The 14,919-nt window shown below is 36.8% G+C and overlaps 1 protein-coding gene across 1 annotated transcript; it reads left to right on the top strand.

Annotated features, from left to right (window-relative positions):
• The first annotated feature begins 8,572 nt into the window (after positions 1–8,572).
• On the top strand, positions 8,573–9,210 carry LOC18018431 (transmembrane protein 256 homolog). Its single transcript, XM_006402118.2, has 4 exons — positions 8,573–8,633; positions 8,699–8,769; positions 8,876–8,956; positions 9,151–9,210. Exons 1-4 carry the CDS (start codon positions 8,594–8,596, stop codon positions 9,208–9,210), a joined length of 252 nt encoding a protein of 83 aa, XP_006402181.2. The 5' UTR covers positions 8,573–8,593.
• The last annotated feature ends 5,709 nt before the right edge of the window (positions 9,211–14,919 follow it).

The following is a 14,919-nucleotide window of genomic DNA, read 5'->3' as shown; positions in this document are numbered from 1 at the left end:
ATTCCAATTAACTTAGAACTCTAATCTAGATTAATCCTCTCATGAAGGCACTAACCTCTACATTAATCCAATTTCAAACCAAATAGTCATTTGTGAAATATGAATCAATGAGTATTAAGAAACAGTTTTAATATGTCATTCATGCATTTAACAATCATTTCCATGATGAAAAAGGCATAAACCCTTAAGTTAGCTCATTCAGGCATTTCATCAAACACCTTGTGGATGGAGAAATGCCTAAGTTCTAGATCAAGCTTATAATGAGAGATCTAGCATTAGGATCAGCTAACTAAGGAAAGGAGAAGAGAATCTAAGCTTAAAAAAATCATTAATCTACATCTAAGCACCCTAATCTACACACCTAGAAGCTTAAAAGAAGACTACTTACTAATCATGATTAACACACTATTTCTTTTGCAAGAGGTGATGTTAATCATGATTAGAAGCAAATATAAGAAGATGAGATGATAAGAAACAGACTTAGATTGATTAAATCTTTGAGATATCTCTTAACAAACTCGTTTTTACACTAAAAAGGAAAGAAAACTAGAGAGAAAACAAAGCTCCTCCCTTGAAAAAAACCCTAAAAAGCATATATAGTGTCTCTTGCGGACCGGGTCAGCCCAGGACAAACTGGGTCCTGACCCGGCTTTGATGGATAGTGGTGTGGTTTGCCACGGTCAGATGATGTTTGGCCAGACCGTGGCAAACTGACAGTGTCAATGTTCTTGGACAGATTCTTCATGATCAAGGTTGCCATGGCTTGATTTATACCATGTCTAGTGGCCACGTCTCTTCTTTTCTGGGTTTGGGTGATGAACTTCTTGGATTGCCACGTTCTTGATCTTGACCGTTTCATGTTGGGCGTGGCAAGGTGTTGATGATTCGGTGATTGCCACGGCCAAACATCAGGCTGTGCTTCAAGACCATGTCAAATCTCGACCATGACATTATGGGCGTGTCAAAGATCTTCATTGCTTGTCGTGGTCAGTCCAAGGCCGTGCTTCAAGACCATGTCAAATCCCGAGAGTTGTCATATTATGCCACGGCCAAGCTCAGGCCGTGGCATTATCACCGTGTCAAATCATGACACTTAGCACCTTATCCACTCTTAGACGTCTGGCTGATATGTATGTCTCTCGCCTTCTTAAACTCTCATCTCACGACTCCAAATCCAATGATTCAACCTGTTATGGGACCGTGACTCTATCATCTCCAACTTTGATGAAGGGTTAGGGTTCAGATGACGTCGGCAAGGACTCCGTTCCACCGGTTCTTTGATGCGCGTTGCTTTGGTCCTTTATCCGCTCCGAGATATGTAGTGCTTCTTATCGCCGTAACTTACAGCTCAAAACTCCAAATAGGATGATATAAAGTGTTCTGGAAACTAGACGTGAGGATCTTGATTCGTTATGAAGACTCCAGAGGCTGAATCCTGGTGAACGCCCTCTTTCTCAGGTGATAAATTTGAGGGATCGTCGGCTCCATAACACTTGTCCGAGTCTGATGCACATAAGGTGATGGTCTCTCCATGTCTTTTGTCCCAATTGCTCCCAATTAGCTCCAAATGACCTGTAAACACTCTAAAAGTGCAAAACTCTCTATGACCTAATGAAATTCCTAACTAAAGACAAAAGCAAAGACAAATATATGTAAAACTACCTAAATGTATGTATGAGACTCAATATTTGGACAAAAATGCAATCCTAAACATGACAAAATGTGAGTATATCAGGCGGATGCCTTAGCCAAGTTGTATGTGGATGAGATGGTCAAGTTGCTCGGCGTACCGGCGAGTATTGTGTCGGATCGGGACTCACGGTTTTGCGTCGGCATTTTGGAGGGCCTTGTAGAAACGGTTCGGGACTAAGGTCCACATGAGTACGGCTTATCATCCTCAGACCGATGGTCAGTCGGAACGAACCATAAGGACTTTGGAGGATCTGTTGCAGGGCTTGTGTGTTGGATTGGGGCGGTAAATGGAAGGATTATCTGTTTTTGGCAGAGTTTTCCCACAACAACAGTAACCAGGCGAGTATTGGAATGTCGCCTTATGAAGCGTTGTATGGTCGGCTTTGCCTTACACCGCTATGCTGGACCCAAGTGGGGGAGTGCAGCATTTTCGGTCGAGACTTTGTGGAAGAGACGACCGAACAGATCAGAGTGCTGAAACGTAAAATGAACGAGGCTCAGAACAGGCAGAAAAGTTATGCGGATAAACGGAGAAAAGAGTTGGAGTTTCAGGTCGGTGTTCAAGTTTTCGTCAGGCTGATCACTTACAAGGGTAAGGACCGGGCTGCTGCCACGGGTAAGCTTCAGCCGAGGTACATGGGACCGTACACGATCCTAGAACGGATCGGGCCGGTTGCGTACAAGCTGGAATTGCCACCAGCCTTGGTTGCATTCCACAATGTGTTCCATGTATCTCAGTTAAGGAAATGCGTAAGGAATGAAGATTCAGTTACATCCGAACCTCCACCGGACTTGCAGGAAAACTTGTCCATAGAGGGAAGGCCAGTTCGGATTGTAAGCCAACGGGTAAAGGTTGTGGGCCGGAAGCAAGTCAGGATGGTTCAGGTTGTTTGGGATTGCGATGGAGAAGAAGAAACTACTTGGGAGCCGGAGTCGAGTATGAAGGAGAAATTTCCTAAGTGGTTTGAGAAGCAACCGAAACAGAAGAAAGAAAAGCCGAGGAAGAGTAGAGACTCGAGGACGAGTCTCACCATAAGTGGGGGAGACTTGTAACACCCGTGTTCGGGAAATCCTTACAAATGGAAAAATTGGTTAAGGAAGATACGGAAAATGGGTTTAGCCGGGTGAAACTGGGTTCAGTCGGGTGATTCCGAGCTAAGTCCAGCTTTTGCCGAGCTGAATCAAATTTTACCGAGCTGAGTCAAGTTTTGCCGAGCTGAAATCAGCTGGCCGTGATTTTCGGGAAGTTTAGCTGGGAAATTCCGACAAGCCGAGTTTTTCGGGACTTGGTCGGAATTCGGACAAGGTTGGTCCGGAACAGACAACCTTTGTCGAGATCGGGTGCGCACGAGAGCGGTTATCGGGTAAAAACGCGCTAAGTCGTAAGCGCGAGAACGGTTATGGATTTTAGCCAAGCTGGCGATAGCGCGGGAGCGGTTACTAGTCGTGCAAAAACACGCGGAATCTCTGGGGATTGTGGGAAAGTGCGGATTGTCGCGGGAACGGTTTCTGGGCGGTTTCCTGCGGGAAATAGTGTGAGCGCCTATATAATAAAGGCTTCCGGATCATTTCTTTCCTTCGCGCGACCAAAGAACACAGAAAGACTGAGAGAAATATTTTTAAGAGAAGTTAGCCGAGAGAAAGTCTGTTTAGCCGAGAGCGATCAGATTCTGGCTGAGAGCGAGTACAATTCTGTCGAACGTGGTCCGGATTCTGCCAAACGATCGTTGGAACGAGTCTGATCGATCGCGATTTCTGTCTTTACCGAATCTGTTCGATAAAAGCTAAGGTGAGTGCGTGACCGTGGCCTTGTTTGATCGTATTCTTGCTTAGACTCTAGTCGGTTGCGTGTTATTCTGTGCTTGTCATGACATTTCTGCTGGCTATGCCGTGGTGATCAATCTGCCTTACCGGCGATCTAGATCAGGCAAGGCGCTCGCGGCTGTGATGCTCGTCGAGGCTTGTCTGGTCGCTGGATGATCGGCCGGGTAAGCGCGTATGGTTATGCGCGGGTAGTTTTTTGTTTCTGATGAGCATTGGGCTCGATCTTTGTTTCATACGATTATAATCTGGCTCGGTGAGACGGGATGACCGTTCTCACTAAGTAGTTATGTTTGCTTATGCCTCCTTTGTGGATGCAGGTAAAGAGGTCTGATCAGCGCGCGAACTACGGCTGGAACAGAATGGATGGTAGGATCGGGTAGTTAAGGTCTTAGTCAATGTAATAGCTTATATGCGAACGATCATTGTACTGAGAACCTCGATTTAATTCAAGTATTCTGTTTTTAATCTACTTATGCACGCCTAAAATTGTCTACGCCTAAAATTGTCTAAACAAACCAAAATGCAAAAAATGCTAAGTAAAAATTCAGATGAAAATTTGACTAAGTATTAGTTAAAATGGAAATCCGGGTTAGTGTGCTACACTTTTCTCATCTGACACATTTCACATACACATTTTGATTAAGCCCACAAAATTTAAAAATTGTTTCAACATGTTCAACCAAAAATTAGACTTTGTGCATAATTAATTATTTTTTAAAGATATATTTTTTGAAATATAATATTAACTTATCAACAACTGAAAAAAAAAATCTTATAAAATGGTCAGAGCCTAAAATAATGGTTCAAAGTTCAAACCGAACATAATATGAAAAAGAGCCTAAAATAATGGTTCAAAGTTCAAACCGAACATAATATGAAAAAAAAACAAAGCATCAACTTAGACAGTTATAGACGAAAAATTCTTCATGCGATTAACCAGTAATGCAAAAACTCATTCTCTTCGTCGTTCTTGCTGGGGAGATTTGAGCAAATACAGTCACAGATGGTTTTGTCAATGCCATATGTGAGTTTCAGCATAGAGTGGGTTGGTTTTGAATTTTGATGACGACGTCCATTCTGCACGTTCCACGCCCCATATATTGCCGCATGAAGAGCCAAACGAAGAAGTAGAGAGTCTATTTTATTCAGCCTGTTGCTTCTCAGATTCGAAAGTGATCATCTAGTCGGGGTTGATGCGGCCACCTAGAAGTCCCGAGCAAAGCTTGTGTCATATGGTGAAGGAGAGAGGACAAGAAAAAAACAGATGTCATGTGTATCGTTTGGCTCTCCGCAGAGAATACAAGGCTGAACCAGTTCCCAATTTTGTATCTGATCTCACGTGCCTAGCTTGTTCCTAATTGTAAACCAAGTGATGAATGCTTGACTAAATGCCTCGGAAAACCAGACTAGCTTCTGCAACCACACAGGTGGACCTGTGTTTCGAATTTTTTCCCATGTTTTCCTAGACGAGAAGTGGTTCTTGAAGTCGTCAGGTCCATGTCTCCATTTAACAGTGTCACGACCTGCCAAATGATTGGGTATTGGGGCAGATTTTAATTTTAGAATCAAGTCAGGGAGATATCTATGACATCCCAAGAATAGGGTTTTGGCCGAATATCTTTTTTTCTTTTCAGCCTGATTTCTCAAAGCCCATTAGAAAAACTCTCAAACTCCACTTTCTTATTTACCTCTCTAAAACCCTAAATCTAGAAATCTCTCCTCTCCACTCTATAATAGAAGAGCCACGCCTTAGAAGAGATCAGAGAGCTATCTTGTGGCAAGCACTTTAAAGGAGAAGCTACTATAGCCATCTAGGAGGCAGATCTGGCCTGTTGAGGCAGATTCGACTTGTTCTGGTATAAGAGAGAAATAGACAGGAAAATCAGATCGGATTAGACTGAAAATTGGTAAGCATTTTTGAGACTTTCTGATATATAGCTATAGCCGCTAGCAGATCTTAGTTTGGAGTTGTAATTTGAAAGTTATGTGCATTTTCCCGAAGCAGATCTGCACAGATCAGATTCATGAGAAGCCAACTTTGGAAGCGTTTTTCCAGCGATCCGAGAAGCTCCAGAAGATAATCTTTATACCGATACAGAGATCTTGAATCCATCCTTTCATATCTACCTTCCGATCTCTTTTCCGAGGTATAATCAGAAAGTTGTGTATGTTTCTTTTTGGCCTGTCCATTCTAAGCCCTAGTTCTATTTTAGAAAAGTTTCATTTTCCACGATTTCCCATTTATAGAAAGTCCTTTTATGGCATGTCTATTTATGGAAACTTCATTTCCAATCGCAGACCTTGGGATGCCTATTCTGTCGCATCGTAACTTCAATCACAAGGCAAAGGTGAGGCGAGACTTGTGGATCTATCGGTTGTTTTAGACATAGTTGTATATGTGTGTACTGAACCTAGATTTAGAAATTGATTGGTAATTAAAACGAACATGAATTATTCTTTGAAAACTGTTGTATGTATTACTGATTGGTGTTAGTCTAGGCACGTTAGAGTGCATGATTGATCCCAGCCTATTCACGGATTGCTTGCTGGTCTTCATGAAGGACGTTTTGTGAAGTAGGACCATGGTTGGACCATACACAGAAAAAGTGTGGCCAGTACAAGGGCTGATGGACCTGTGGGATTTGTGGCAGACGAGTTACCAGATTTATGATTGTTGTTTGTCTAATATTATGTTAAGTTGACAAATGTGGTTATGTTTAATTCTTCTGATAGATCAAGTGAGCAGGTAGGATCGTTCTCATTGAGTATCTCCAAAATGCTCACCCTTTTTTTTTTCTTCAGGTGTTGTTTAAGAGATCATTTTGGCGTAGAGTGCCTTTAGATATATCCCAGAAAGACTTGTGAAGCAGATAATGGTGAGCCTAAGCAACCCATAAAGAGCCTGCGTTTTCAAATAGTCTCCAAATGAGCTTCAATGAGAAGAGGCAAGATCAATCATAGAGTTTTTGGATTTCAAGACCTCCCTCTTTCTTTGGTTTACATACTTCCTCCCAAGAGACTTTAGCTTTTGCGGTAACATGTGGGGAACCAGACTAAAGAATTCCAGAACAAATACTCTCGATGCTGTTGAAGGAGCGCTTTGGAAGATGGTGACTGAGCAGAAAAATTAGTGATGCTAGCAATAACAGATTAAATGAGCTGCAATCGTCCCACAAATGAGAGAGATTTACTCGCCCAAGATAACATACGAGTCCACATTTTGTCAATTAAGGGCTTATAATCCAGGCGTGTCATGTTCTTCGTTCTAAGCGGCAAACCCAAATATCTAATGGAAAACTGTTCGATCAGGAAACCTAGAGACTTTGTACTAAACTAGTAAGTGGTGGCTCAAGCAAACGAGATACTCATCCCCTTTGAAGCCAAACTGATGTGGAATAATATATTGAAACACATAATGCCACACGAGGGATGAAAAATTTGTGATACAACTCCAGAAATCCTGGCTATGAGTTACCAGTCTTGAATAAACTTGATTGGATAAACATGTGACTGTATTATCTAAGATACCTAAGGAGACTTAGGGCGGTTAGAGTTTTATGAATTGTTAGAATTTTTAGATTTTATTGTTTTCAGTTTACAGATTCTCACATATTTGATAAAATCTACTATTACTGGTTTACAGATTCTCACATATTTGATAAAATCTACTATTACAGAATCTGATATTCTTGGTAAAATCTAATGTTATTGGTTTGGTTATTTTTGAATTTCATACAAAAATCCATTAGAATTAAGGGGTTTTTGCTAAAAATAACCTAAAACTTGATTTTGAATACAAAAGTAGACCCCTGAAAAAACATTTGGCAGAAATAACCTAAAGGGGTAGTGAAAAGACCATTTAATCCTGTATGAGTAAACAAAAAACGGATGTCCTAATTACCGTTTACACCCTGACGAAGTTTACTAAAGAGAGAAAGAAGTCTAATAGTAGACTTCTTTTATCGAAATGAAGTCTACTAAGTAATTAAATCTGGAAATTTAATTTTAAAATTTAGAAAATATTATTTTGATATCAAATTTACATTCATAAATTCCGTAATCGTAACCCAAATGTGCAAAAATTATTTTTTCATATTGCTAAATAGAAATTTATGTTTTTAAATTAAGTAGAAGAAAATTTATTATTTAGTTTTTAAAAGTTGTAAACTTCTATATTGAAGTCTGCTAAACCGAATAAATTAACCTAATCGAAATTTAAACCAAAATTAAACCAAAAATAATATCTTAACCAAAATTTTTTTGTCTCATATATATAGTTGTAACCCTAATTTTTTAGTGAAAAACAAAACCCTCCCCTCTTTCCTAAACGGCGCATCGCTCGACGCTCTCGTTCGCTTCTCTCGCCGCTTGTGCTCCCCTCTCTCGCCTCTCTTCTCACCATCCAGCTAGACTTATCTGACTCTTCTCGCACCGTTGGATGTCGCTCTTTCTGTCGAACAGCCTCCAACTTCGCCAGATCCGTTGATGAAAGATCTCTAAGTGTGATTCCACAACTTTCAGGTATCAACTCAGTTTTGATTTCTTCTCTTCTAGCTTTTTTTATTGTTCACTCTTTTTTTATTGGATTTGATGTGAATCACTTTGAATCTCTTGATGATTTGTTATATTCGATAGTTTTTGTTTGAGGTTGAATCTTCATTTCATCTACTGTTCTTAGCAGATGAAGTCTTCGTTAGGGAAAACGACATGCAATTATCTTCTTTCTTTGTATTTTCTTCTTGCAGATCTTTATTTATGAAATGGATTTATGGTTTTTGGGTGTTTCAGATGGAATCTCATTTTGTTTGGTGCGGAATCTAAGGATGGAGAAGCGGTGATTGTGGACCAGGAGTTGTGTATCTAGTTGGGACAGGACCTGGAGATCCTGAGCTTTTGACTCTTAAAATGTAAGTAGCCATCGAAAAGAGACAAAATCTGCAGAGTGTTTCAGTTTATTTTCTGCGACTTTGTAAATGTAAAGCTTCTTCTTTTAGTTTTGTAGGATTGTAATGTCATCCAAACTCGTATTTGCTTAGATTTTGGGCTTAGGTTAAGAGAGTTCAAAGGAAGACGATTGATGGATCCTAGGATATGGCACAAAGTCGCTGCCGTTTCGGGTAAGAAGAAATGTCTCTGATTTGATTGTTGTAAGGAAGGTAAAGAATGATTATGTCTACTGTAGGTATGGCTGCTCTTGGTATAGGAACTTATGGGGCTCATGTCTTTAAGCCAGAGAACCCTTCTTACAAACAGGTCAAAGATTCTGAATTTGGTTGCTTTTTTACATTCAGCTATCTTAGTTTTTCATTTTTTGTTGGATTTAGTTTGGATTTGTCTTAAAAAAGTTATGATCTTTCAGGTGTGGCAAACGGCTTCTCTTTACCATTTGGTACACACTGCTGCTCTTGTCTCTGCTCCTAGCACCAAATATCCAAACATTGTAAGAAGAACCATGTTCTTGCGTTTTTGCCGCATCAGATGGAATTGTTTTGGAGAATTTGGTTGCTAGATTCTTGAATGATGTCCAAGTTCCAGAGGTGAGGATTTCACTTAGCTATATGTTGCTTGAAAAGTGTGAAATATGCTGGGCCATGAAATATCATGAAGCCGACACTCTCTGTTTGGATTTTTTAGGCTCGTGCTTTCTGTGGGTTTCAAAATGCCATGGAGAACATTCAAGTCACCCCCACGTAATGTTTGTTGGGAACTCTTATGAACTGGTTCATAAAGGCTTCTTCAAATAGTTAAATCGTCAAAGTAGTGATTTTGTAATCGGGAATAAACTTTGATATTGGAAGTTTATGTTTTGTCTTTAGGCACCTACTTTATTTGATTCTACGTCTGGTTAGGTTTTGTAACCATGAATTTCAAATCTTCAGTTCTATTTGTTTTGTAAGAATGAATTTCAACAATTTATAGATCCATCGTTGATCTGTAAACCATGCTCATCATGTAATGCAAATTGATGTTATTATATGGAGATCTTCTTAGTTTTTTTTTTAAGGGATATGATAATAAGCCGTAAAAATGATCGAAACTCTTGAATGCACATAACAAAATACTTGCATATATTGTCTCTTACCAAGTGTGTCCACGACAATGTTTTAAAATTAGGGGCTTCTTGCACATATGACCTCAAAATTGAAGTCAAATGCAAATCTAACCTCTATTTTCTCCCTCTTCAACAAATGCCATTTTCTCTCTACTATCTCCTCACAACCACATATATTCACGAAAATGCCATTATGTTTTCAATTTTTATTTTTTCTGAAAAATACCAAAAATACACAACCATCCTAAAATATATCACTTATTTATGAAAATGCCATCTTCTTCAATTTTGCCAACCACCATTACCAACCAATTTTGAAGCTCTAGATGTTTGCCCAACCAATTTTGAAGCTCTAACTGCTCATTGTGTCGCTTATAACTTCATTTTACCTACAAATTTCTCTCCAATTTCATCTAAAAAACTCTTTCATGCTCATTTTCATAATTTTCAATTTCATAAATCATCTATTTTTGGAGATTCTTGCATAACAACGACTTAGCTAGTTTGCTATCGGTGCTATACAAAAGTCTGGGTGTATGTCAAAGTTAATCGAGTTTAAATTTGAAGTATGTAAACATCTATTTCATGTTCTTTAACATTTAGCTCTGTTTCGCGAAAGCAGACTTCTTTTTCAGTCTGCTAGTCAACGTAAAGGTTAGATTTACAATTGACTTTTTTTTTTCATATTTTTGTAAGCAGACTTCAAAAGAAGTCTGCGAATTGTCCTTTGTAAACAAAAAAAATCATGTAGACTTCTATTGCAGTCTGCGAGAAAAAAGGTTAGTTTTGCATTTGACCAAAATAATTGTCGATCTTTGACTTTTATAGCAGACTTCTTTACTAATTTGTAGTTTGAGTCGAAAGGTTATTTTTGCAATTGACCAAGATTTTGACCACTTTTGACTTTTATAGCAGACTTCTTTTGAAGTCTGCTACAAAAAAAAAATAAATAGCACACTTCTTTAGAAGTCTGCTATTAGTTTAATCAAGATTCGGTCAAATGCAAATCTGACCTGCAAGCAGACTTCTTTTAGAAGTCTGCGCGTTTGCTTCGAAAGTCAATATTTTGGTCAATTGCAAAAATAACCTCGAGTAGACTTCTTTTGTAAAGTAGACTTTATAAGCAGACTTCTCTACTATAACAGACTTCTTTTACTCGTTAGCAGAAGTCTGCTCTAAAAGTCAAACTTTTGGTCAATTGCAAAAATAACTTTTTCTTCTTGCAGACTGCAAGAAGAAGTCTACTACGTAAAGTCAAATATTTGGTCAAATGCAAAATAACCTTTTTTTCTAGAAGACTTCAACGTGAAATTTTCCCAGCGGACTTTGAACGGATGTCTGCATTTTTAAAAATTTTTAAAATGCAATTTTATAAAATATTTGTAAGTTTTTTTTTAATTTTTTAAAATTGTAAATGCATTTTAGGTATGATTCTTGCACCTGTATGAGTTTGATGTGTTTATGTGTTATAAATATAAAGTTATGAATTTTCTTGATTTAAAAGGTAATTAGCACATCTAAGCAGACTTCTAAAAGAAGTTTGTAGACGAAATCTGTTGTTACGTATTAGTACATCATAGCAGACTGTATATGAAGTCTGCCTAATTATTCTTCTTAAAATTTCCATTTTGAAATATTTGTTACTTGTAAAAATGATATTCTTGTTTTGACATGTTTATTTGTTTTTTGTGTTGCATCTGTATGAGTTTGACGTGGTTATGTGTTATTTTTATAAAGTTATGAATTTTCTTGATTTGAAAGGTAATTAACACATCTAAGCAGACTTATAAAGAAGTTTGTAGATGAAGTCTACTGTTACCTATTAGCACCTCATAGCAGACTGCATAAAAAGTCTGCCTAATTATTATTTTTTTTTAAATCATTTTTAAATATTTGTTACTTGTAAAAATAATTTTTCTTGTTTTGACATGTTTATTTGTTTTGTATGTTGCATATTTATGAGTTTGACGTGGTTATGTGTTATAATTACAAAATAATGAATTTTCTTGTTTAATTTAGCTTTTAGCGGATTTCTGTAGACTTCTTTAGAAGTCTACTTCGTAATATGTGGTAAACGTCAAGTGATTGCTTGCTTATGCTTGTATCATATTTATGCAGGTTGTTTCAAAGATTGTAAAGTTAGGAATTTATGCAGGTTGCTTACTTATGCTTGTATCAGATTTATGCAGGTTGCTTACTTATGCTTGTATCAGATTTATGCAGGTTGTTTCAAAAATTAGGTTATTAACATAAAGTGTTGTCTTGAACTTACAAACATATCTTTATAACAATGTTTTTTTGTAATAGAATTTTTACTCAGAAAATTATGGACTAACGGATGTGTCGTAGTTCATGGATCAATTTTGAGCATGTTTTGTTTGTATAATGAATGTTGTGCATCATAAGCCAAGAAGATTAGTCCCTTTTTTGTCTGATCAATCCCAAATTCATTTCTTGGGCATCCACCAAAAACCTCACTCTTACACTAGAGAATAACATGTAATTTGCAGGATATTATTATTGACGTATTTCACTACTACAACAGTCTGATGTTAAAAGACATACACAGGTAAATCCAAATCCAGCTACAAGATAAAACAAATGATTAACAAGGATCATATATAGACAATAATTTCCATTGGGAGAGCTTTCATTCAAAGAATGTTCAACTGAAGATCAGAATAGCCTACTCGAGCCTTGTGCCTCTCAAACAGATCCTTAAGCGCTTCCACAAACTGGCCATGTAACTTAGCAATCTGAGATGCACAAAAAAACACCACAAAGCTGATAAATCCTACAACTTTTACGAAGCATTCTACACAGTAACGTCTAATAGCAAAGCCGCAATTCCGTCCTGACTCCACTCTAAGAAGTAGCTAAAAAACAATACAGAAGAACATGACTAACCTCTTCATTACTTGGCTGCAGAGTTTTTGAAACTTCTATTGGTTTACCAACCACCACGTCCATAGGTTGTCGACACGGCAAGGGAGATCTACAAAACGAAATGGGAATAGTTTTACCTCTTTCAAGATTTTTACAGGCAAAATCAAATGTACCTAAGAGAAACCAACCCACTTACCCAAAAACTCCCCAAAAGCAGATCGGGGTAAACCTGATGGCTCTCGATAATTTCAGGTAGAGTTTCCAGTCTGGCTTTCACCATTTGTACACGTGTGACTGCAGAAGAAACAAAAGACATGATGAATCGATAAAAAAAACTGGAAAAGCAGAAACGATACAAGATCTAAATCATGCATCTGACAAACCAAATCAAGTTTTGAGAGTATCAGTTACGTGAAGACAACTACATAGAGCACAACATTTCTGTGAGCAACTCTTTTCTCTACCTGACCAAAGCAAAAAACTGGAACCAGAGGTGTCCCGTGTTCCATGGCTATGCGCACAAATCCTCTTCTCGATGAAAGGAAGACGTTCTGCAAAAACAGAAACAGTCAATCACAGAAATAAGATACATTCAAACTCTTGGGTAACCAAATCCTCGTCGGCCGAATTTTCGGTGTGATTCTGACGACCGTTCAAGCTCCCGTTTGAGTTCAATAACACCTTCGATTCCAACATATTCAACAGATCTGAAATCCCGTTGAAAACCAAAATCAGTCACGAATTTGAACAAAAAACGAGGAGACAGCAAATCTGAAGAAAAAAGAAAACGAACCAGGAAAAGCTAGCAGAGAAGCCATGAAAGAGAGAGCACAGCGCCGTTTTACAGAGAAGGAGTCGAGGGTTTCTAGTTTAGGGTAACAATTAGTATGTTTCATTTATATAATAGGTTAAAAATATCCGGTTAGGTTAATTATTTTCGGTTTATGTACACATTTTAATTTTAATTCGGTTTCGGTTTATGCAGACTTCTTAAATTAGTCTGTAACCCTAAATTAAAACCTATAATAAAGATATTTATCTTTGTTGGTTTAATTTGAATTGGTTATATTACTTTTTAATTTATATACATCAACATTGTTTATATTTATTTTATGAAAAAAAATTTCAGCTTAAATTATTTTTATATAATTTTTAAATTAAAATATAAAGTTTAAAAATAGAGTAGACTTCTTTTGAAGTCTGTAACCCTAAATTAGAATTATTCACTTTTGATGTTTATTTTATATGGTTTAAAATGATTAATTTTTATTAAATTCTAATTTATATAGATCATACTTATTGATATTTGATTTATAGAAACACATTTCATTTTATATTATTTTTACATAATTTTAAAATTTAAATATAAAATTTAATAATATAGCAGACTTCTTTTACGGTCTGCTGAGCAGACTGATAAAGAAGTCTGCAGCCCTAGTTTAAAACTTTTCACTTTTTATGTTTATCTTAGATGGTTAAAAATGATTCATTTTTATTAAATTATAATTTTCATAGATCATACTTGTTGACATTTGATTTATAAAAACAAATTTCAGTTTACATTATTTTTATATAATTTTTAAATTTAAAAATATGATTTAATAGTATAGTAGACTTCTTTATCAGTCTGCTGAGAAGACTTCATTAATATTTGCAGACTTCGAGGTTATAATCGTAATTGAGACATCCGTTTTTTGTTTACTCATGTAGGAGATAATAGTAATTTCTCTACCTCTCTGACCTATTTTTGCAATAGGTTGAATATGGGGTATACTTTTGCATTTGGAATCAAATTGTGGCCTATTTTTAGCAATTCCCCCTAAAATTAGCTTATGTCACTTTAATTGCTTGTGTACTATAACTGTTATCTTGCAAACAAGAATACAAAAGCACTACACAAGTTCTCATCCATCGTTCTCTATAAACCATATTCTGTGATAAAACACAAAAAAATCATATTAGCAAGCAAAATTATGACCACATTATTGCAAATACATAAGTAACAATTTATCTATATAGAAGACTTCGTGTGCAGACTTCATCCGTAGATTGCTGGAAAAGCCTACTTTTACAAGCTAACTAGCTTATAAATCAAAAAATTCGATTCCACAATAAATTTTGACTTAAATCAAATGAAAATCATTGAGTAGTTCAACCACTTACTAACACGCATATCCAAAGCCAAAAATAAAAAAATAACATTATAAATATTTTTGAAAAACGTTTTTGAAATAAATACAAAAAATAGACTTCCCGATTAGACTTCAATAGTAGACTTCCCGATTAGACTTCAATAGCAGACTGCTGGAGAAGTCTACTTTTATAAGCTAACTAGCTTAAAAATCAAAAAATCCGATTCTGCAATAAATATCGACTTAAATAAAATGAAAGTCATTGAGTAGTTCAATCACTTGCTAACAAGCATTTCTAAGCCAAATTTTTTTAAAAAATACTTTATAATTGTG

This window comes from Eutrema salsugineum, unplaced genomic scaffold (assembly GCF_000478725.1).
Source record: "Eutrema salsugineum unplaced genomic scaffold, Eutsalg1_0 scaffold_2, whole genome shotgun sequence".
Classification (NCBI taxonomy): Eukaryota; Viridiplantae; Streptophyta; class Magnoliopsida; order Brassicales; family Brassicaceae; genus Eutrema; species Eutrema salsugineum.
Note: the sequence above shows the minus strand (reverse complement) of the source record. Positions and strands in the feature narration are given on the sequence as shown.

What these genes read in the sequence shown, in the direction of transcription:
- LOC18018431 (XM_006402118.2), top strand. Translation starts at nt 8,594, where the DNA reads ATGGATCCTAGGATATGGCACAAAGTCGCTGCCGTTTCGG. An exon ending in CAAAGTCGCTGCCGTTTCGG is followed by an intron (nt 8,634 to 8,698) that starts GTAAGAAGAAAT and finishes TGTCTACTGTAG; the next exon opens with GTATGGCTGCTCTTGGTATA. An exon ending in GCACCAAATATCCAAACATT is followed by an intron (nt 8,957 to 9,150) that starts GTAAGAAGAACC and finishes TGGATTTTTTAG; the next exon opens with GCTCGTGCTTTCTGTGGGTT.